The 24,711-nt window shown below is 34.2% G+C and overlaps 1 protein-coding gene across 10 annotated transcripts in view; it reads left to right on the forward strand.

Moving 5' to 3' along the window:
- Positions 1–24,711, forward strand: part of KIF6 (kinesin family member 6) — a 157,510-nt gene that overhangs the window by 33,256 nt on the left and 99,543 nt on the right. For all 10 annotated transcript variants that reach the window (XR_014850759.1, XR_014850760.1, XR_014850761.1 and 7 more), the window contains exons 7-10: positions 2,883–3,089; positions 8,170–8,313; positions 12,410–12,496; positions 15,589–15,692. Coding sequence is in view for 7 of the 10 variants with exons in the window: in XM_085055068.1 (XP_084911194.1) it covers positions 2,883–3,089; positions 8,170–8,313; positions 12,410–12,496; positions 15,589–15,692 (542 nt within the window). In the remaining 3 variants the exon portion in view is untranslated. The remainder of the gene's footprint in view (positions 1–2,882; positions 3,090–8,169; positions 8,314–12,409; positions 12,497–15,588; positions 15,693–24,711) is intronic.

The raw sequence follows: 24,711 nt of genomic DNA on the forward strand, positions 1-24,711 counted from the left end.
CTTGTGTGGTAAAAGTAGCCAAGTGTGGGGAGATCATGCAATTAACATTTCATGATCACATTCCATTTAGCAGTTTAAATTTTTATTGCTTTATGCTTTCTGCAAGAGTTCTAACAGAGCTTCATATATATGGGAACTGCAAAGTGGAGACAGAATCAAAAAAAAGGAGTATTGGCGTCTTGGTTCTACTCTGAAGAAGGACTTTACAAAAATGTCAGTTTGGGATTCTAACCAATGACTTTCAAATCAGCTTCATTCATTTTTTCATTTACATGAGAAAAAGAAGCTGTGGAGAGAAAAGCAGTGGAATTTCTAATGACCAGTCCAGCCAAATCTACTTTGAATATGGAAAATAAAGTTGTGGCTAGTGTATTGCCCTGGACAATAAAAACCTAGTAGAGCAAATATTGCCTGTTCTTTTGGAACTCAGAGTTCTGAAATTATTCTCTTTTATGATTTGATTTTTTTCCCCCCTCTGTTGTCATTAAATGGGTGTGATTAAAAGCACATTTTGAAATGCATGAGGTTTTGCTGCAGCAGGAAACTCAAGTTTGCTTAAGAATGCTTATTGAGAAGTATGATGATTTCTTCAGCTTCTTTCATAACAGTGTTTGTTTTGTGTTCCACTACTGGACCTGTACTGGTATTTGATCTGGCTTAGACTTGTCTGCAATATAGTGTGACCGATGCCACGTCTGTAGTGCAAAATGTCCTCAAAATATCAGTTCTGTTGAAGAAATATTAAATATTAAATATTAATTCTGTTGTGGATTTTGAGCTGGAAAAAATAGAATATCCAGTCCTGCTTCACAGAGCTTCAAATAATAAAATTATAGCTGTCCTAGTAAAATAAGTGAAGCTGGCTCAGATTATTCATGGAATCAGAATTGCTGAATGAAGTACATTTTCACAGCATATAACTTTTTCTAAGTATAACTGCTTTTTAAGTAAGTTTGGGAGTATTTTCTTGCTTGACACCTTTCCCTCAGTCTGTTTATTTTCATTCCAACACTACAACTCACTTCCCCTTCATTTGCCCAACATCACCTCTGAGGACAGCATAGCATGTGACTGCACTCTGATGCTCATTTCACAGGTCGTGAATTCCAAAATTCCTCATCTCTATAAACTAATGATCAAAATTCTTGTCCCTTTCCCTCTGAGCTTGCCTTTATTAGATAAAGCAGCCCAAAAGAAAATAGTGCTAAGGCTGAAATTTCCATACAGAATTTTCACCAACAGCTACAAGTGTATGCTATTTATTCCTGCACACTACCTCCTTGTTCCCAACCTGTCTGCTGCTGTTTTCAGGTATTCTGCCAGGACTGTTTTCTGTAGCTGCGCTGTGGCTGAATCACAAAACCAATCTAGGTTAAATATCTACGGTTTTCAGACTCTGGTTATTTTTTTTCTTTGAACTGGATCTGTTCCCAAAACCAGTGTGGTTATGCTGGCAATATTAAGGCTGAGAAAAAAGGAAATTGAAGTGGAGATAATTGAACCAAGCAGTATAGCTGTCCATATTTTTCCTGCTAAAGGAATGCTCAGCTTGCTGTCTTTCTTTTCTTTGTTAAGAGCTGTCCTTTCTGGATTAACAAGGCAACATCTTCAACACCTGGAGTGGGCAGGCTATTTTAACATCTACAGTGTTGTGTAGATGTAAAATAAAGCAGACTATGTGAAAAAAAAAGCAATTTGTTGGTATATCTGGTCCGAATCACAGGCTACGCCTACATAAAAAATTACTTCAGAATAACAGAGGAATAAAATATGGACAAGAGATTAATGTAGACAGGATAACCAGGATTTTATTACTTTTTTCAGCAGCTATAAATAAATGTATATTTATTTGCTAACTCAATAATATTGATTTATTATTTTTTTACTACTCTATTTTTCTGCAGCTCCAACATTTATGTCCTGAAAACAGTGTAGTCATTCTTGTCATAGTTTATGAATAAAACTATTTCTGTATGCTAAACCTTTAATCTCCTTATATAATCTAAATCTTTAGCTATTTATAAAAAAAGGATAATAAGGAATTATTTTAGATTTAAGTTTCTAACAATACCTTGATACAACGAAACAAAATGTGCTTTAGATGCTCAAAGACACATGTTTTTTAAGAAAAATATATGTGTGGTGGCATATGGTCATTTGAAATCTAAGGTTAAATAACTGAGAGCTGTTTAAAATTTTCTGTTCTGCATTTCAAATATATTGAGAAAACCTCTGAGGTGATGCTAAAACTGAGAATATCTAAAAATTGACCAAGAATTTCCGTGTGTTAAGTTGTGGAAGTGTGGCTGTAGTTATTCCCAAAAAAATATATTTAAAGCCAAACATTTTATGAAAACCCTCTCATGCCACCTAAAAATCTAATATGAATCTTGCCAAGTAAAATTTTTTCATAAAAGTAGCAATGCAAAAGTCTAAAGCCTTATAGTAATTCCTAGTCCCAGTTACCCTGATAGCTACCTATTAAAAAAAAAAAAAAAAAAAAAGAAAAGAAAAAGGAAGACTTGGTACACCAATGGGGAAATGAACAATTTCTTGGCGATCAGGACTTAGTAACTTTCCCTCCAGTTAAGGTGTCCTTTTCTAGATTTCCTCACGTAGTAAAGCCACTTGCTTTGACCATGCACTCATTTTGGAACAACCTTGATTGCTTGTAGTACAATTTGTCCAGATTAAAGTTATCCAAGTATTTGTGCAGAATGTGAATGTTGTGTAAATCTTTTAGGTTCTTTTTGCATATTTATTACAGGTCCAATAGCTAAACAATTGGATAGATGATTTCAGTTGCCAGATTATTGAGCTATAGAAAGCTCAATTTATTTATCTACCGAACATTGAGAGTTCTTTCTTTCTTTTCACTGTAGACCCCATTGAATCAAGCCTCAAGCCGATCTCACTGCATTTTCACCATTCACATCTCCAGCAAGGAACCTGGATCTGCAATTATCCGACGGTCCAAGTTGCATTTAGTAGACCTTGCTGGATCAGAACGTGTTGCGAAGTCTGGAATTGGAGGTCACTTACTGACAGAAGCCAAATATATCAACCTGTCACTACATTACTTGGAACAGGTAAAATTGAAATAAACATTTCCCCTTTACTTATTCCTGTTCAACAATGTGCAATGTTTTGGAAAATTTGATTACTCAGTTAGTCTTAGGATACTGATTGCAATTTTTTTAAATCATTGAATTGATTGGTCTTCCTTTAAAATAACATTTTAATTCAGGGAAAACTTAAAAATTAAGCAGTAAGATTATAGTAGAAATACAGGTAGTATTTCCACAATAGTTTTCTTCTTTTCTTTGGAATACTGAGGATATTTACTAGATTTCAGCTATATGTCTCCTAAAAATGTTCTTTGTGATCTTCTTCCCCTTCCACAGCTGGGATCATGTTTTATCACTGAAAAAAAGCATTTGCATTTTATTTGGTTCAGGCATTGTAATATGGTAAATTATTAGGCTCTTCTCTCATGTGTTGTTTTATTCCTCTACCAATTTAAATCTTTGATCTCTTAGAGGCAGAAGTTATCTTTGGTAATATAATTATGGAGTGACTAGCATAATTGGATTTATACCAGTAGAACTCACAGAGGCAACTGCAATAATAATGATAATAAATCTCCACAAATCTTTCAGCTGTTGTTACTAAAAAGATATAGCCTCTTGATTTAAAGTATGCTAAAATCTCTATCCTCCTTTCACTCTTGATTTTTATTTTTTCTCTTTGGTAAAGGCAAATACTGAGTAAATAGATTACTCCTAACTAATCTTATTCATTAAAAAAAAATTACTTAAGACAGTAGCAGTGAATGGAAATTTTGTAGAGAAAGATTTCCAGTAGAAAGATTTGTTTAATTATGATTAGTATTCTAAACATGTATTTTATAATAATTAGATAATTATTAATTAATTTAAGATTCATTATTTTGATTTTAATATTTTTAATATTATTAAGGTTTTAATATATATCTCTCCGATCTTCCATAATGTTTTATGTGTTTGATGTTTATGATGCTTACCAAGTAAGGCTAAGAAACACTTGGCAGTGAATGAAATCTCTTTTGTGAATGCTGCGTTATTAAGATGCAATCCCTGAAGACTTCAGAGTGTCCATTTCAGACCTCACACCTGTAAGAGAAATTAATTTCTTCCTAAAACTGAATATATAATATTGTTTTCACAGTACAGGAAACACTGTTCCTGTTGCTAGAAATTAATTATTTGGGGGATTCTGATGGAAGATACATTATTATTTCCGAGGGCTTCTTTAAAATTTTTATGTACAAACATAGCAGGTCTGTGAGGCTGTACTTTAGGGGGAGAAATAAGGGGGATAGGGAGAAGAAAAAAACCTAGAGTCTAAAATTCAAATCTGTACTTTTTGATTTGCATTACAGTATATGTGCTCTTTAGTAAAATATGCAGTTGAGGAAATCATTAAACCAGAAAATTTTGTGGGTGTGTGTATGTGTGAAAACTCTTTAAAATTATGTTTAGGAAATATAACTGTTCTGCTTGCTGGGAAGAATATTTTCATTTTTGTGTTCGATGTTTTTCTGTTAGCAAGAAAAAATGTCTTGGATTTCATTTAATTTATGATCAGAAATATTTCAGCTGTCAAAAGAAGATGCTTCAGGTACAGCAGGTGGCAGTCAGTCATTTCCTATCACAGTGAACTTTCTTCATATCCCTCATTTGTTTCAATTTTACCTTGAAGAAAAATGTCTGTATTTGACTTGCACTCAAGGAAACTGATAAGGATCAGTGACTCTAAGAAGGAATGTCTTCAGAATCATACAAATTATACTCAAGATCCCTTCTTATTTATTGCATGATTGTTATGTATTTATAATGCAACATGGATGAGTATGTTTTGGGATGCTCAGGTCTGAAGTTCTGTAGAAGGGAAAAATATTATTTTGTCATGCGACTTTTAATTCCTATTTTAGAATAAATACAGCTGTGAATAAGTACATTGGATTCTGCCTCGGATTGTGTAACATTAATAAAAATACTTTCTAATATTAAATAAAAAAACACCAAAGACAGTAAAAACACCTTTTTATTCAATGGGAATTGAACCATTCAATCCTGACCTGGCAGTGACTAATATTAAAGTACACAGATGCCTCAAAATCAGCTTATTTAAATTTTCAACTCTTTAGTTGTCTACTGGTGGTCTAGTGTTGATTTATGGCATTTTGAAACACTTTTCACGGTAAAATAGTCATGTAAAATGATTTGTATGGAGATGACAATGGGAACACAGTTCTGTGTTACCACACTTGCTCCACTTGTTAAATATCTGCAGCATGTTAAAAAGGTCTTCAAATAAATTATCTGCACTTTTACTCCAAGTGGCCTCTGTGTCTAGAGAAAAATGAAGATAGTTTCATGCAGCTGATCTGAAATGGCAGCAGGAATTTAGAAGTCCCTAATACCATATCTGGGAAGCTTTTTTTGTCTGAGAGATGTAGTAGCACGTTCTGGAATTACAACCACATTGTAACTGCGCATGTGTAGATATTCCCTTATGATACAAACAAGGGGGATCCTAGAGCAAATGTAGAGTTGCAAATTAACAGTTATACTGCCACATGATTTGACACTATAATGGAATTATTTCCCCAAAGTAATAGAATACAATGTTCTCACTGCTTTTATGAATATGTTTGTTAACTGTCATTTAAGATCTGTTCCATTTACGGAATGTTGAAAGGTTTTATCCGTTAGTGAATAGTTGCTACCAAATTTACCAAAGTTTTTGCTAGTAAAATTTGAAATTACTGGCAGTCATCAAATGATAGATTTATTTGCATCCTATAGAAAAAATAATTTTCTGTTTGGTATTTCCGAAATACTACACTAGATTAACAGAAGAAAACTGGAACTTTTTTTTCCCTCCAATGACCAGAGCTTAAGCTTCTAAACTCTATTACAAATGGGAGGTAGGATGGGAGACATAAAAAAAGACCTCTGGAGCAGGCATATGGCTTCAGAGCATGAGATACACTAAACAGCACGATATAGGTGTACCTGACAGCTCTGCTTCTGCAAGTGATGCACCCCAAAATCCCCATCTCTTGAGGATTCTCTGTTCTGGCTGCCTGTTGGTATGAGGTACTGGTGCAGTTCTGTTCCTTGCACAAAGGATGTGGACAGAAACAGGGACTCTTGGGCACACTTCAGCTCATATCAGAACCACTTGTGGGTCTTGCACTTTCCTTATGTTTAACAGTGTTTCCTCATGTTTCGGTGGAGTTTTTGTGAGTGATTGTGAGTGATTGATAACTGCTCTGCTATTACGTTTCATACAGGATGCAATTTTACAAAAAGTGACAAGTTCTGAAAGCCACTAGGCCTTAAAGTGGTTTGTTTGATCCACTCAAAATGAACCTTTCTGCTTTAAATTGTATTGATTTAATCAGCATAATGCATAGTCCTGCTTTAGTGATATCATTAAGCTTAGAACTACCACTATTAAAAAAAAACCCAAAAACCAAAACAAAACCAAACAAAACACCCTTCTTATATCAAAAGGATGATAACACCTTCTTGAAGGAGACAATTTTCTGATTTTCACATTTGGTGCCTCCTAGAGAATCCAGGTTCAGCTCTGTACAGGTGGTGTCTCTCACTTTGTGAAGGAGTATTATTTCTTTCTCCTTCAGATTCTCCTCTTTCTATTCCAAATTCCTTGATTGTATTGTAAGATTGATTTAGTGATTAAGGTGAGGCTTTACTAATGGGACTTCAGACTAAAATCTTCTTTGTTATGTGATTCTCACATAGCAGTACAATGGGTTCTGCATTATGAGGGCTGGTCACACAGCTTTTCAGTGTTAGTGTGGGACAGTTCTGATTCTACCTGGGCTACAGACTTCCTGCATGAACTCCAGAAAAAATGAACTTCCCTGTAACAAAGTTCTCATTTTTAATGGAAATAACATATCTTCTCTCTGGCTCTTTTCCCATCTTGTCTGTTCAGATTGTAGTATCTGTGTGGCAGAGAGTGAGAATGTGCTTATTAATGTATGCACTAGACTACTATGAGGTTTCTATGCAATATTATAAACCAACAAAGCTTTAACATTTTTCTATATCACAAGTTGTAATATATGAGATTTGAAAACCTTGATCCAGGAATGGGTTTCCAGATTCCTTTACAAGATAGTAATTTTCTTATTATGCATTTGTGTCTCTCAGGGCTGCCAGTGTAAGATTTATAGTTTTAACTTTAATCTTTCTGAAGACCATTAAGAGAAACTAATGCCACAAAGAAGTCACTACTAAATTTTCTAAAACAGCAATTTTTGTAAATGTAGCTTAAACAAAATATATTCTGGTATGTAACATTTATTAAAGAAAACCCAATTCCTAATCATTTAGGAGAGCTTGCACAACTCATATAGCTACAGTTTTTCAGTACAGTGCTTGGCCAGATAACAGTTCAAATCTTTTATATCACAGGACATCCTGGGGTAATCTAGCTTTTTATTTAATAATAATTAGGCCCCATAATGTAAACAGCTAAGGAGGGAAACTGAGAATAGTAGGTGTACAATTTCCTTTTTGGCCAAGGTGCATATATCCTAAACGGAATAATTTCTTTCCAGCAGTACATTGTAATCATGCACTCTTTTATTTGTACTTTGCTTTCCAAGGCATTTTCTCAGAAGCAAATGTATTGGCCCATTTAAGAAGCATGTGTTTTAAGAACGTGTAATTTTTAAGGCATGCTTTAGCAAATATTGAGGAAGTTTTTACTTTAATACCATCCATATTTTATTGTTATGACAGAAAAAGTGTCAGGAAAATTTTCAGTACATTCCTGTGTCTTAGGAAAAACTGTGGGTTTGAGTTTATCGTGTTCAGTTTCCATGTTGCTGAGAGACTGTAAGGCTAGGGTATGATAAAATTTAATGTATTTCGTCTTTCAGGTCCAGCTCCTACAAAGACATGCAAACATACTAAAATTTAAGTTGGAATTCTTTCAATAAAGCCAGTGGGTTTGCAGCTAAATGGGTGCCTAAGCATAGTTTTGTTGTGTCAGAAGTTCCTGAGCAGATTGGTTTTTCTTTTTATGTGTCAATCAGTAGTAGATATATAAATTTAAAAGTGTTTCCTGTTTTTGCTATTGCTTCAGGTAATAATTGCCCTTGCAGAGAAAAACAGGTCCCACATTCCTTACCGAAACTCTATGATGACCTCAGTGCTAAGAGACAGCCTGGGAGGAAACTGCATGACTACCATGATAGCAACACTCGCTATGGACAAAAGAAACATAGATGTATGTTATTTCTATCTATATTGAACAAAAATCTTGCTACTTTGCTGTAGATCCTGCTCTTTTGATCTTTAGTACAGATTACAATTCAAGTGTGTAAGCTTTTATTCTTATCCTTTTAAAAGAATATTTTACTTTTGTTTCCAGGTGATAATTTTATCAGTGGAAATTGCTGTTGAATAGAAACAAATCCTTTAGGAAATGTGCTTTTCTTTAAGTAATCTCAAGTTAAGCAGCAGTTGGGAAATGTATTTCACCTATTAATGAACTGCTCATTTTTTTTTATTTACTGATTTCCTGATGAATAAATTCTTGAGTTATAAAAGTGCATTTCCACTGAAAACCTTGGCAGAACTTCCGTGAGACTTCTTTGGAGTTGAGATTTCATAGAGTGTGGTAGACAACTGGAGAGCTCACTAGGAGAGAGAGGGAATTGGGTGGGGTAGTTTGAGATATATGGAAATTTTTCAAATATTTTTGTGTCCTTTCACCTGCACTGGAATTATGTGTAGTGGTGTTTTCTTCCTTTTGTTTACAAACAGCTCTGTAGTTTTTATCAAAGGGTTGTAGTGGATGGGGCTACATCTGGCTGGAGACTGGTCTGCAGTGGTGCTCCTCAGGGTTCAGTTCCAGCACCAGTGCTGCTCAATACATTCATCAATGATCTGGATGCAGGAGTTGAATGTCCCATTAGCAAGTTTGCAGGTGATACCAAGTTGGGAGGTGTTGTTCACTCTCTTGAGGGACAGGAGGCCTTAAAGAGGGATCTAGGTAGATTGGAACATTAGGTTATATTTATGATACGAAATTTAGCAAGAGTTCTGCACCTACAGCAGAGTTAGGCCCAAGACAAGCATAATTTGGGAGAGGAGTGGCTGGAAAGTAGCCCTGCATGAATGGTTCCAGGGGTGCTGATCAGATAAGCAGTGAGTAGCGAGCCCTGGCAGCCAAGAGGGCTCCACATCCTGGGGTGCATCAAACACAGCACAACCAGCAGGTCAAAAAAGGCGATTGTTCTGCTGTCTGCCTTTCTCACCTTCTTGAGCACTGTGTGCAGGTCTGGGCACCACAAACTGAGAAGGATAGGAAGGTCCTTGAGTGCATCACAAAGCTGGTGAAAGGCTGGAAGAAATGTCCTGTGAGGAGCAGCTGCTGAGTTTGGGTTTGTCTAGTTCGGAGCAAAGAAGGCTGAGGGTGGTCTTCCTCATTGCTCTCTACAGCTCCCTGAGGAAGAAAAGTGGAGGGAGATGTTGAGCTCTTCTCCATGGTATCCAGTGGTACAATGTATGAGAAGAGTTCAGGGCTGTGCCAGCGGAGGTTCAGGCTGGACATGAGGAAGCATTTCTTTGAAAGGATGGTCAAACGCTGAATCAGAGTGGAGAGATGGTTGATGCCCCAAGCTTGTCAGTATTTAAGAGGTGTTTGGAAAACACCTTTAGCAACATGCTTTAACTTGGTCAGGCAGTTGGACTAGCTAATCATTGTAGGTCCAACTGAAATAGTCTAGTCTATTTCATTCTAAAATATGTAGCAATGTGAATCCATAGCACACTGCTCAAAGCCATTTATAATCTAGTTATTTCCTGATTTTCTTAACATAAAAGCATTCTAATAAGAATAAACAAGAAAAAACCCTATTTAGTCTAAGACTGTTTTCTGAAATACCGTGGAAAGCCTTATACTAAAACCATACTTCATTTCGTTATAGACCTTTTCTTTAGAAAAGTGGACTTTGCTATTAAATGAAAACTTATTGTTCAGACTTGCAAATGTAATTATGCAAGCATATTGTATGGTTACAAACACAGCTGGGTAAGTTTGTTAATTTTATTTTAAGCCCTGTGAGATCAGAATCCTTTCATGTATCAATTCATCAGGTGTGTGTATCTCACATTGTATTCTAGATTTCTATTTTGGAAATATTTAGACAAAGCAATTCTCCAGAATATACCTTCCTTCCTTTAGCTCCCAAAATCTGATATATCCGAATAATATAGATGGATGATACGCTATATGTCTGAAAAAGATAAACTGATGATAAGTCAATTACTTATCATTAGAAAATGTCAAATTTAGGATAGCTGCATGAATTATTGTCCATAGTTATGTTAGGTTTGCATATTGGCTTGTGTTTTTCCAGTGGATAGACATTTCATTCACAAACGATGCACAAGACAGAACTAACCCCCGGTATCAACTGAAGTTGTATAATAAAAGCCACTTTCTTAAGGACCTAGTGTTGTTCCTTGTAATGAAAACAATGAAAGAGAGAATTCAGAGTAAGAAAGGGCACTCATATGAAGAAAACAAATAGATTGTTGTCCTGGAGGACTAGATTATATTCGTACTTCTACCAGTGAGTTTGTACAGAATTTCTTGGATCATTACATCACGTTTTTTGTGCTAGTTTTGTGGAGTGCTTGGATAAAGATGTTGATTCTGAATTGTAGGTATATTACTCAATATAGATGTAATTGAAGCTGAGTGGAAGCTGTTTTGAACAGCTGATCATAGAATGACAACAATTGAACATAATTTTTTTGTAGTTTTGACTTCAGTTTCCATTCTATTAAGTGTAATCATTCCACACTTGCAGCAAAGAGGATTAATTGATTCATTCTTATAAAACCCTGAGGTGCTGTGATGATAAGCTTGATAGAAAAATGATTAGGAAATTAGATGTCTGACTTGATTACCATTTTGATGGCGTAGAATAAACAAATTATAAGCTAGCATATTGAACATTGAGAACTGAATTGATTAGCTATTCATTAATTTAACATATGCTACCCACTAAACAGGGCAAAGGGTTCTAGTGGAAATGTATATCTGCGTACTATACATATAATTGTACTTGATATATGTATAGAACTTAATTAAAATCACATTGGCTGATCATCAATGCACAGGAACAGCAGAGGCAGAGATAGAGTCCAACTAATACTAAGTGCAACTCTTAATTGTAAGGCCTTCCTTTCCTTTGATTCTCTGTGTATTTATTATGTGTTTGTCAAGAAGTATCTCTCCCCATGTAACCCCAATTCATATAACAGCCCTCCAAGCACCTAGAGATGGAAGTTATGTGGAAAAAGGAGTGGATGTATATAACATTTAAATTGGTGTTTTCATATGTTGGAGGACTGAAAACTGCAGATTTTTCTGAAAATCACTTCTGTTACAGTGGTAAATTAATTTAGGGGCTATGTATAAATTCTCTTTTAAATGCAGGCTAGCACATCTCATAAAGTTTTATCATACAGTTTCTCAAGCATTATTTGAATTTCTAAGACAACTGCATGATATTTTATGTTTTATTATTTGAGCTAACTGTAGACAATTGCTGGGGTTTTTTGCATTAGATATGTAAGTTCTCTAGCAGGGTCTGGCATTTAAATATCAGCTGACCTTGAAAGAGGGAACATTACTTATAAGGATCTTTTATTTTTTTCTGTGCCCTAGATGGGAGTACACACTGGCTGTCACAGAGTTTCCCCAACCAATTCAGTCTTGTATCTTTTTTTTTCCCTTCCATTCCTGCTGCTCCCCATTTTAGCTCATCTGACATTTTTTTATCTGGCATCACAGTTTCCCTGTATGCCTCCTAGTTCCAAGTCTCATGGCTTGTTTCTCAGTTGTCCTGGACTTCCACTCCCCTTTGTCTCTTTTCCCAAATTCTTTTACATAAAATTATTTTATTTACATAAAATTTTATCATAAAAAATTGGAAAAAACCTTTTAGTTAGTTTTTTCTTTTTCCCCTAATTCAAAAGTTATTACATTTTGAGTAGCATGGCTTTGTTATCCTGTAGTGCCAGCTGGGGACTTACCTGAAACACATCTGTCAGAGGATTAACTGGGATTAACTAGTCAATAAAATATGCATTATGGTTTAACAGTTTTATGTGTCCCTTTCATTAATATGCTAACCTAATTTCCCTTGAATATTGGTCTTGTGGAATATTAAATGACTGAATATTTTTGTAAAACACTCAAAAATATAGAAACATAGTTTAAAGGCTTCATTAGCAGTCTGGTCTACTTACCTAGTACAAAGGTAACTGAAATTCTCTCCTCTCTTTTTTTTTATTTTTTCTTCCAGGAATCTATATCAACCTGCAGATTTGCACAGCGAGTTGCTCTTATTAAGAATGAAGCAGTTCTTAATGAAGAAATTGACCCCAGATTGGTGAGAGTTCCTGGGGATGGAGGGAAGGAGATTGCTTGGTATAAGTTTTATTAGTCAGTAGCAGTCAAATTGATGTTGAGGATTTTATACTGAAACATCCCATTAAATTGTTTTCAGATACAAGCTCCATTTTTTTTTCTGTAAAATAACTGCCACTTTGATTTTTTTTCCTTTTGGACACAATTATAATTAAGTGGAGCTTTATCAAATCTCTAAAGGCTTTCTCAGCTCTTAAAGCATCTGAGGAGAAATAGTCACTTTCTTTATCATCTTTGTGTTGTTTTTTCAGTGATAGTTTCTAAGTCATAGTCGCAGATAATTTGGTGACTCTAAAACTCTTTAAAAATGTGTTAAGATTACTAGTCACTTGATGAAGGCATACTGCTGCACTGAAACAATTTGTTTTTTAAAAAGTTAAGAAATAATAGACCGATACCAAGTAATTCCTTGAAATTGATTCAAGAAACATTTTAGCTAGGAAGAAAGAACTCTGTGAAGTTATCATTAGGAAAAAAAAAAAGTAAAGGAGACAGAAATAATATTTCCAGAATTTGCAGAATGCTAGATTATATACCATAAGAAGCATTTGTTTTCTAAATCTCAGGGATTATGTAACTAATGATTTCAGTCATTACTTGATGGTAATTCACATATTTCAGTCACCGTTTATAATTGTGCTTTTATTTTTTCTTGTCTCTTGCCCTTGAAGTTCAAAAGGAATAGAAGGTCCTTGACAAGTTTTCAGCTTGTTTTCTTTTTTATTATTATTTTTTTCATTTTTCTTTCCAAGCAATTAGCAATAACAGCAACATCACAGATTAAAAATAAAAAATTTTTAAAAGGCCAAAAAATAAACCAAATTTGCATTGAACAATTTATTTCTGTCTTTCTGTTCTTTTTTTTCTTTTCTATATAGCCTTTTTAGTAGAAAATCATGCAAAACATTTCTTCTATGGCCACAGAAACCTTTGATTGAGGTAAAACACATGCAGGCTCCTGAATATTTACTACATCCTGTGGAGCTATACACCACAAGTTTGGTATGTGTCGCTCTGCAGGATCATTTAGCAAGTGAAGCAAAAGTGGGCTTGTGAGAGTCAGAAAGCCATCCCTGCTTGTGGAAAAGGCAGGGGAACACAGGCACCTTGAGTTTGTATGGCCCTGTGCTCATTGCAGAATTTGTTGCCCATCTTAAGTATATTTCTGGGGCACAACCTTATTTTTCAGAAAAGTTCTCGATTTGAGATTTTTCCGTAAAAATCTAACACGATTCATTGGCAATGTCTATCATCTGTAAGTTGAACGCATGCTTTATAAAGGGAGTTCACAATACCTCTTGGTGGATCTGAGTTAAGTCTGATTCTTGTGTGAACTTTGTTCTTCATAATGGAGACTTCCTGACTTTTTATCTAAGATGAATTTGTACCTGTCGTACTATTAAGTGACTTGTCTTTGAACCTTTCTCATTCATGGCCAAAGGATGTATTTTAAAATGAAAATCAAAGTCTTGAATTAAATCTCATCTCCTCTGGAGTTAATTTAAAAAAAAGAAATAAAGTCATTTTGCTTCTGTAGAGTTTTGTTTCTCTTAATAATACTTGAGAATGAATGTTATGTCCATATCCTGAAATTGGATTTCCGTTGTTGTCAAATTAAAATTAATCATGCTAGGAAATCTGAACATTCATCAGTCTACCATTTTATACTCCAGCCCCAAATTTAATTTTCTTGGCTCAGCAGCAGGCACAAAATACATCAGAATAGGGCACCAAAATGGGGCAATCTAAAATCTGGATAAAATGCTTCACCTGCAATGTTCTCAAAGTGTTCTTGCAACATCTCTAAGTAACACTCATCACTTTAATAGATTATTAAATAAAATGTTATGTTAGACTTTCATACTTTATTGTAAAAAATCTGTTAACTGTAGGTTTAGAGTTAAAAGAAATAATCATATGCATGTTTAGAATATTTTGATTTTTAAAGTAAAAATGCTCATTCAAAATTTAGGAAATTATGGTTAAATACAATCATTAAAAAAAATAGAAATGTTTGAAGGAGTTTTAAAATCCAGTGAAAACATAGTAATCTATTTCAACAATCTCATTCCTGGAAAGTGCCTGCAATCAAGAGTGATTAATATTTCCGTGAAAACATTCTTCTCTTGGAAACTTATTTTCCACATAGAATCAGTGTGTGCATATCCATGTAAAAATATCATTGGACTACTGATACATTTGAACCATATAAATGAAGGCTTCATTAAACGATCAACCATAAAATATCCAAGAAGTCGCTCCTTCATTCATTCATTCATTCATTCTAAGCTCATTCACTTAGACTTAGGGATTTGCATATTGCCCTGCTTTGTAGAGTTTCGCTTAATGAGGTTAATGATTAGTAAAATACAGTTTTTTACAGACATTTATTCCTAAAGTACAGGTTCTGACAATGACTACTTAGAATTTAAAAATCTAGTTCAGTTCTCCATGTAATATTCTCACATCACTATTCATTAATACAATTTAATTTCATTATGCTGTCAGTCTGTTTCTAGCAACTGATGCATCCTACTAGTAAGCTGTAATTATAATAATAGCAACATATCACATGAAAAAGAAGAAAATATTAAAATTAAGATAGTGTTTTGAAACTTCTATTTCTATAAGGGAAGGGGAAAAAAAGTGTGTCTGTTGTGTAGTTGCCCTTTCTCTAATGAAGATGTCAGTTCTTAAAAGTGTTTTCATTATTAAGAGACAAAACTAGTGAGTCAGAAAAACTCTTTTTATTCCTATGTCAAATTATATTTCTCTTTTGCAAAAAGTCTTTTGAACTCTTTCTGTACAGCCATGTCTTCTAACAAAAAAATTTACTGAATTTGGAAGACTTTTCTTGGGTTTATAAATGGAAAAAGAAAAAAAAAGGTGCATGGTGTATTTAAGGCATTTTGACAGCTTTTAAAAGAGAGACCTTGTTTAAAAAAAGAGAAAACTAACGTGTAATGTTTACCTAAACTCAGTCTTCTGCTGCAAAAGTCATAACCTAGCTAATAATATGTAGGTGATGCTTATTTTATGCCTTGCTGTTTGTAGATGATTATCCAGCTGAAAAACGAGATCCAGGATTTGAAGGATGAGTTGGCACTGGTGACTGGCAAGCAAAGAACATCAGCGCTTTCCCAAGAAGAGCTACTTCAGTAATGGCTTACATTATTTTCATTTTCTTCTTTTATTATTATACCTTTCATCAGTTTCTTTATTGTCATAAATATTTAAATTAATCTCAGAGTTTTAAACTTCCTTGAGTGAATAATAAAGTGAAGTTAGGTGCCAGTTTGGAATGGCAGATTTCCATGAAAAGCTCTATGAGGCTGCTGGCTGTGTTTTTGCAGCCTCAGCATTGAGGAAGTGAAGTAAATGCAAGGGATGGGAATGCCTGTCAAATGCCAGGCAAAAAGAAGTGTTGTATAATAGGGCAGAATGAAAAACAATCCCTCTCAAAACTGGATATGCAATCTGAGTAGAGTTCGAGAAATATTCTTGTGTTGAGAAGTATCCTGCTGCAGTGTTAGTTTGACATAAACCGAAAGAAATCTCACATTTCTGATCCACAATTAATCAATGTCTTAAAAGCCAAATATTATTTTTTTTTCTTTTTCTTTTTTTTTTTTTTGACTGAGCATGCAGTTGAAAATGCAGTATTAATTCCTGTAAGCATTGTAACATTCTGCAACTTTGGTAACTGATCAGTAGAGCATAAAAAAACTGTCTGTTGGTACTGCATTTACTGAGGTCTGAATGTTCACAAGAACTGAATTCAACTTCCAGGCTTGAAATATTGATTCTGTAGGATGGACCTATTTAATCTCTGTACCTCATCTCTATAAAGAAAGTAGTAACTGCCTAATTTTGTTTGATTAGTACATTAACAGTAGCCAAATTGAAGCTGTGAGAATTTTTAGTCTTTAATTTCTCTTGGGACTGGTCCAAAAGACAAGTACCAGTGCTAAAAATTTCCACTGACACACGGGGGAGTCTGAAGACATGAGCACAAGCTCCTACCTTGAACCTTGAATTTCTCATGTAGATTGTGTCATTATTCATCTTTAGATCAGCAGTTACCAGTATATTCTCCCAAACAGAAATGTCCCTGCAGTTCCTACTGAGTTAATATATATTTGTCATCTGCCCAAACATATGAGAGTCAAATGCACAAATAACATTAGGGTAGCAGTAGATGTGATCAAGACTAGTCATGAAAAAGAGAGTACCTTTCTTTTACATTATATGCAGAATTAAATGCCCTTATTAGTTAGTTTCTTTTTATCCTGACAGAAGGGTAAAAAGAAGCCCTTCTTTTTACCCTTCAGAAGATGACTGACTTTTGGTGACTTTATTCAGACATACTTAAATAATCTATATATTTGTTTAAAGAAGTGCTTTCCTAACATTATTGTGACATTTTCCTAACATCTGTGACATGTATTTTCTGCTGTGGTCTTTTTGCTGCTTAATTTGTATAGAGAAACAGGTTTGGGAATTAATTTAAATTTTCTAAGACCACACTCAGGAATTTTATTTCCTAAGATTTTTACCTTTTTGCCATGGAAATGGCAATCTTATAAATAGGAATGGGTTAATGCCTGACTAAAGTTTTTACTGAGAATACGCAAAGGGAAGCTAGGAATATACCAGCTGCATACAGTTGCAATATAGCATACGTCTGGAAGGCCTGATTTCAGAGATGTGACTAAAAAGTGTACTAGTTGTATGGTTTTTTCCTTTTTATCTATGTAACACAGTATATAATGCATTACACTGTCAGAAAAGGTTCCTTCTGAGATCATAACATGGAATTTTGCATCCCATTACTACAGAAGGAAGCAGGGTGGAGATTTTAATGAGTTTCTACCTGTGCTAAGTCGCATAATGAGAATTAACTTTTGAGGACCTCAGCTATATTAGGCCAATGCAAAATTTTAAGGTTTCTGAATTTATAATTTATTTATATTTACTCTGGTTCATGTAGCACATGTGTTCATTGTTTCAAAAATAAGTTCTTTCTTGGAACAAATGGTGTGGAATTAAAATATAGAACAGCATTTTAGTACTGCTGACTGGGATGTAATAATTTTCCTGAGGATCCATACTAGACAAAAAGGGCCTCAAACAATTAAGCTCATCAGTCATCAATGCCATATAATGGTATTTTTCAGGGATCATTTTTTTATATGACTTAAAGTAGAAAAAAAAAGAATTGGATATACAGAGTTTTTTCAAACAGAGAGCCAAAGATAGTGCTAGAGAATAACTGTCACATACATGAGTCAGACTGGCTTGTTAATATTGTAGGCTGCAGTTGAATGGAATGTTGAAAGTTAAGTCATTCTTTTCTAAAACAGTTTAAGGGGAGGAAGATATCAGATGTCAGGGTTTATGAGTTTTGCATTTGTGTTCATGCAAACAGAGTTCTCACAGATAAACAACTGATGTGGCTCAAACACCCAAATGAAAATATAATGAAATGATAGTATAAAAAGCCACTACTTCAATGAAAATATCTTTCTGTGGTTTTGAACATTTATACTTTTTGAGCTTGCTTTCAAATGGCAATAACATTTGTGACCAAGCTGATTTACACGTCTGAGCTTGAGGTCCATAAATGTTCTGAGCATTTATGAAAATCAGCAGATAGCATCTGAGAGTTCTGTCTCCAGTTAGACTCTATCAATACATAACACAGCAAATCTTCATGACAGTTCTGTTTATTGGGACTGCCCACTTGAGTTTGGAGCTACGCATTATCTGGAGAGTTTGTACACATTAAAGAATAAATATACAAGTGAGTAGTCCAAACAGAAGTATTGACCTGGATGGTGGCTGATAAAATCATGATTGACTATTACTGGAAAATGTCTGTGTTGGCATTTGCATCTAGTTTTGCATCTGTAATAAAAACTAAATAATATTATTTATCAGGAGCCATACAGAGCAGTTTGTTATGACAGGCAGAAGAGGAAAAGAAACATGCTATAGGTGATAATGCAACGTAGTGTGTTGCACTTTATTTCAAGTGGCCACCCAAGAATGGTTCTTAAGGGACTAGTATTGTAGGGGATTTTTATTATTATTATTATTATTATTATTATTATTATTATTATTATTAATGTTTTTTTAATATGTCAGAGAGGAAATTCTAGTTAAGGTCATTGTGGATTTCAAATCCTACTTAGATATTTTTCCTTAGTCTTCTGTTTAAACTTAAATAAACTCTATCTCAACATGTCTGTATATATATATGTATATTTCAAGTTTATATAGCTCTTTTCCAGATTCTTAGACTTCGACAAAAGTCTTACCATGGTTAATTTTACTGCAGATAATTGACTAGTAAGGAGAAGTGTTACTAGTAAGGAGAAGTGTTAAAGGATCATCTTATAAAAATGGATATGTTTTAATTTTTCTTTTTCTGGTTCATCATACATATTTTAATGGAAGTCACAGCAAAATTAATCTACTGAAAGTTTTCTGAGCCTGTTGTTTTTTTTAATCTTGGATGCTGAGCACAGATGGTCAAAGGTACAAAACATGTCAGTGAAAAACTCCGTGCATTGAATACATATTTGTTTTCTTGTCCCACACAACTCTTTATCTCAGGCACTTTTCAGTAGAAGACAGATGCCAAAATGAAACTGAGTCCAGTGGTACATATGTAGTTCCAATAATTTTTTTTTAGTCTAACAGAATGCTTATGGTATTGCAAAGGTTTTGTTGCTCCCTACATATGTTGCAGAAATTAAGTGTTAGTGATTGCCTGGGAAATAAGCATAAATAATATGTGAAAATTATATTTTGTATGTTTCTTGATGTATTAAGTCAAGAAATGCCAAACATTTCTTGCAATAATGAGCTTTATTCCACTTTTTTACAATCAGAGCATTCCAAATGAAATTGGTGGTCTACTCAATACAGTTGGAATTGCTAAATATTTGAAGGTAGTATATGCATAAGCTGATTTTCATTCTTCGTTGTCCTTTTCCTCAGTTAAATCAAAGAAGTGTCTTCAGGGATCTTTTTTCATTCATTTAAGGGAAGGAAAAAGTCTGTCAAATAGGCTTTCCTTATAATCTCTACAATGTCACATTGCTATTCACTAAGTTTAAAACAAAATGGAAAATAAATGCTCTTGACTTTTCTTGTGAATGGTAAATTATGACACTGCTTATCAATCATATGACTAAAGCTACAGCTGTCTGGAGTTCAGAATTCTGTCTGAAATGGGTGAACATTTGCATTGCTATGTCATATTTTTGATTTTATTATTTTGTTCTCATAAATGTTAAACGTAAATGAATTCTTCTCCGCTCATTTTGTTTATCTAAAAAGCAAAGCATAAAAATTCAGCTAGGCTACATAAGTGGTTCAGAATGTAGTTCATAAAATGCTTCCAAAATCTGAATTGCTTGCTTTGGATCTTACCTTCTACTTCCTCGGCTGTAAAGGGTTGATCTAAATATTTCTTTGAGCTGGAGAATTAGTTTCATATTTAAGGCAAAAAAAAATATAAAAAGAGCACTTTGAACTATTTTTAAAACATAGAAAATAACATCATATATCCCAAATACAAGGAAATTGTACTCTTTCAGGCTTCTGCATTATACTTCAGAATAGAATTAAATTACCGTCAAATGCTTTTTTTTTTGTGAATTGCATGCCAAAAGTAAAAGGGAGAGTCCTTCTTGTTTGACTCATTTGGGATTTTTTTTTTTAAATAATATAAATGAGCTCACTAGCAATTTAGACTGTGTGCCCAGAAAGTCAGGATTTCAAATCAAGGTCCTGTGTTCCAGAGCACCCACGCTTCCAGAGCCTTTGCCAGTTGGAAATCTCTAAGAACAGGACCGGAAGTACTGGCTTAGCACTTTAATTTATTAATAACTTTACCTTATTTCTTTCAGATACATATGTTATTACAGGCACTTCTATTTTTTACTGCAACAGTCATATATTGTTCATCTTACTCAAGTCCTGGAGATCTCATTACTACTTCTTTCATTTTTCTGTTTCAACATCGTGACATCTGTATGCTATCATAGTATTAACAATATTGCACTGTTGTACAATATAGAGCTTTAACACTTACTCAGAATTAAGCTGTTGAACAAATGGCTTCCCCAAAAAAGCAGAGAAAATGTTCTCATTTACTGATGTCAGTGTTCAATTTTGTTTGCAAGGTGGAAGAAATAAAGGCATATCACCTTGCCTTTTGTCAACACAGCTTTGTATACAGTAGATCTGTGTAGAAGTTAGCAGATTGACAGACACAAGCTGTGTAGGCAATATTCAAGAGAAAACAAGCTACCATAGCTGTAAAGTAGTCTTAAAATGTCTCACACTAACAGGTTGCTTAGATGCCTGATTTAGAATGCTATTAAATCAAAGTATTTTTGTAGAGGACATTTTTTCGCTTACATGTTACAAAATCTTTAGCAACAGTGCAGAAAGTTCAGATTCCTAATGCAGCTACCTACAGTAGATGCTTAAAGTGTAAATACTTTTCTGTAATCCTAGCATAATCCTGCTTTTGGTTCCAAGGCCACTGAAAGTAGGAAAAAATCTGATTTAAACTGCTCACCTTTTGCACTTAAACTATTGAGGGATGATAGACTGTAAAGTTCTTTCCAAAGGATAGCAAGTTTGTTTCAGCAGGGGGCGGGAGGGAGGTAGACAATGTACTGTATCCTGTTTTCTGGTGTTCAAAATTATGCTTGTCATCTGATGTCATAGGGTTTCAAGAATAATAGGGAAATATGGTAGAATTTATATTAATGAGGTGTAGGGACAAAACATAACATAGCTTTAGTCGATTATTTAGATGTTTGAAAAAATCTTGGGGCCAAGTTTCAAATATGTATGACCAAAAGGTGATCATAGAAGCTTTTTGAATCTCACTGAAATTCATTGAACATTTGGTCAGCTGAGTTCATCTGAAACTGCCACTAAATATCTGTTTGCGTCTTTTGGCACTTTAAATACTTTTTGAAAATCTTTTTCTCTTGAGCTTATACATCTAATTAATAACCTGTAAGTGATCCTTCACAGAATTTTTTCAAAACTACTTCTCTCTTCTATACTGTAGGAATACCTTGGTGTTCATCCATATGAGTAGTTTTGGCTTCTTTGAATAGTTGTTGTGCTTGTCCTATATACTTTCACTTTATTTCAACTTCTTCCTACTTTACAGATATTTCGGTTTTTTAAATTTTGATAAACTAAAGATTAGTTTTCTCTTGCTACTTTTAGATATACTCCAGTGATTAGAACATAACTACTGTTATGGCCAAAAGTATTAGCTGGCAGTGAGTAGCCTTCCTGTGTATACATGCTTTTGGGTTGTTTTTATAAAGTGCTGTTGAAGAAGGAGATCATTTACTCATCAAGCTACTTTGCATGTTTCTTCTCTTCAAAAAAAAAGAAAAAAAAAATTGCCTGTGTAGAATTACAGGCAGTAGGCACCTTTTTCCCTCATAAACCAGTGTTGGTCTTTTTGTTGTCTGGTCCAAATCACCCCTTTTCTTACTGATACAAAGATTTAGAGCTGTGTACATTTCATCATTGAAATGAATGATTTTCAACTGTGTAGAAACTCATCTTACATCTGTTTGCCACATGGTAGCCATCTAATTCAGAAGAATCTCCTGTAATATGTCATTGTTAAAGCACTGTCTAGATATTTTGTAAAAGTGTAAAAACCTTCCAGACTGTAGAAATGCAAGACACTCAAGGACTTATCACTCTTACTTCCCAGCTTTTAGACTGCACCAAATCAATGCAGCCTATGCCAAGGCTATGATAATAAAATTATTCTATGAAATATCTAGCGAAAGAATTGTACAAAGGTTTATATAACTGGTTCCACTATTTAGTTACCTTAATTATTATTATTTCACCCAGGAGTTAGCACACTTTTGTTAAATGAGAGGTTAAGCAAATATTTCTGGATACAGAACACAGTGTTTTCCTCTATATATGTCAATTATGCTGTCATGTACACTACCTGTCAGTAATGTACAACAGCTCTTCTCAGGGTGAGCTGGATGTATTGTGTACTTTTATCTTCTGTCATTCCATTGGCAACAATGCCTGGAAATACCTTCCTTTTTTTCTCCTATCTTCCATAGCATTATTCATAAAATCCACTACTTACAATGTCCATAGTCTTCTCATACTGGTGCATACTTGAAGCTAACTTAGCTTCAAGTTAGCTGTTCTTAAATGTAATAGTCATTCTTCTTCAACTATCACTCATTTTTTAGATCAATGGATTCATAAAATATGTAGAGATGCAGAGTTCCTATTTAAACAGTATAGACATCATAATTAAACTTAAAGATAATTTTCAGAATTAATACATAAAAATAAATTGATATCAAATGAGTACCAGTAGGAATGGTACGTTACCAATGTGAAAAATAGTATGTTACCCATAGGAAAACTATTGCAAAATCAAGGTAAACAAACTAATTACAACATCTCTGATTACCACAAGTGCTTCAGTAGCTGCCTTGTTAGCAGCCTGTTTTTCAGAAACTTGGATTTTTGCTTGTGACAGAGTTCACAGCTGACACACAAAATTAATTGTTCTTTAAGTGAACTTAATTTTGATGCATAACATAAAATGTCAGTGATCAGGGGTTAAAAGGCAAGCTCTCCCAGAAATGAATCACAGCACATAAAGCAAGGTCAAAACAAGTCCTTCCAAATCCGTGTTTTGAGACTCTGCATCCTGCAAGCTATTGAGAGCTCCAGACTTTAAAAACATACTCTCAGTTGGCTTGGAGTGCTTTTCTGATGCATTTCAGCTGTGTAATTTGCATCCTGGTTCATCCAAACAAATGACTGGTTCAGAAGCACATTTTAAAAAAATATATAGGTTCGTGTTATTTAATGAATGGGTAAAAGTGTAGTAGGACAGTGCTCATTTAATCACTCTGCAGTTGTGCTATCAGAAAAATTGCATAGAATCTGAAGTAATGTGGATAGAAAGGTTTTGTGACTTATGTGTGGTCTAAACAGTCTAAAACAGAATTTCCATAGGATAGAAAGTAACACAAAAGAAATAAAGTTGATAATGCAAAAGCTGTCTCTAAGCTGCAGTGCAGTATGTGTTTACATTATTTGCAAAAAAAAAAAAAAATACAAGTAGGGAAAGGCTTGACCAAGAACTTGGGCCTGATTTACAGTCACTAATGAAAGAGCACTGTTAGTTTAACACATTTCCATCCCAACTGTTTATGACTGTTCTGCTGTGAGTTTTCTTCCAAGCATCAGCGTAAGGATTTTGCTTTCACATTCTGGTATTATGATTCAAACTTGCCTGGATCAGCACTATAATACCTTTCTTTTTGTTCTATGTTAATATATAAAAGACCACTATCAAAATTAGTTTTAAATTAATCTTCTAAGTAAGTCTTAATACTGTTCACTTGACATTGACTTTAAAACATTTGTGTGTGTGTATAATCTTTTGCTCATTTGGGGTTTTTTTTTGTTTGTTTTTCTGATGAGCACAGAGAAAGAAAGCCCCATTCTTTGTTAACTTCTGTTTTTCACAGAAAATGTGTCTTTGTTTCAAACGTCCATATTCTTCCTCCTTTGGAGAACTTCTATTGGGAAAACTATTTTTTCCTGATACAGCAGGGATCTGGCAACAGGCTTCAGCACACCCTTGCTCTTATTAGTGTAAGTTAGGCCTGCTGCTCTCAGGGAAGAACCTTGCAGTACTAAAACAATGGAAATCTATGAAAAATTGCCTCTGGAGGATTCAACTACTTTAATAACATTAAATAATAAATATTTAATGCTCTATAATTTACCTTACAACATACAAAAGAAAAGGGAACCATTTTGGATCTCCATGAGTTATGAGACATCTTCATATGACGCTGATTTTCATGTCATGTGAAATTAGCTGTGATCATCCATGCTCCAGTTTTGATTAGCACGAATTCTGCATGGAAATATTATTGTGAGCCTTACTGAGCTAAACCTAATGAAGAATGCAGCTGGCTTACTAATGTTACTAACTACAGCAAATTAAAGGCTATTTGATTTAATATTTGTTTCTACACAAAAATAGAGCTTTTAGGATTTCTAAAACATACTTTTAGGGTTTTTTTTTTTCAATATGAGTCTAATGCTTTCAGTGCAAGTATC

This window comes from Lichenostomus cassidix, chromosome 3 (genome assembly GCF_008360975.1).
Source record: "Lichenostomus cassidix isolate B80296 chromosome 3, HeHo_3.0, whole genome shotgun sequence".
Lineage (NCBI taxonomy): Eukaryota > Metazoa > Chordata > Aves > Passeriformes > Meliphagidae > Lichenostomus > Lichenostomus cassidix.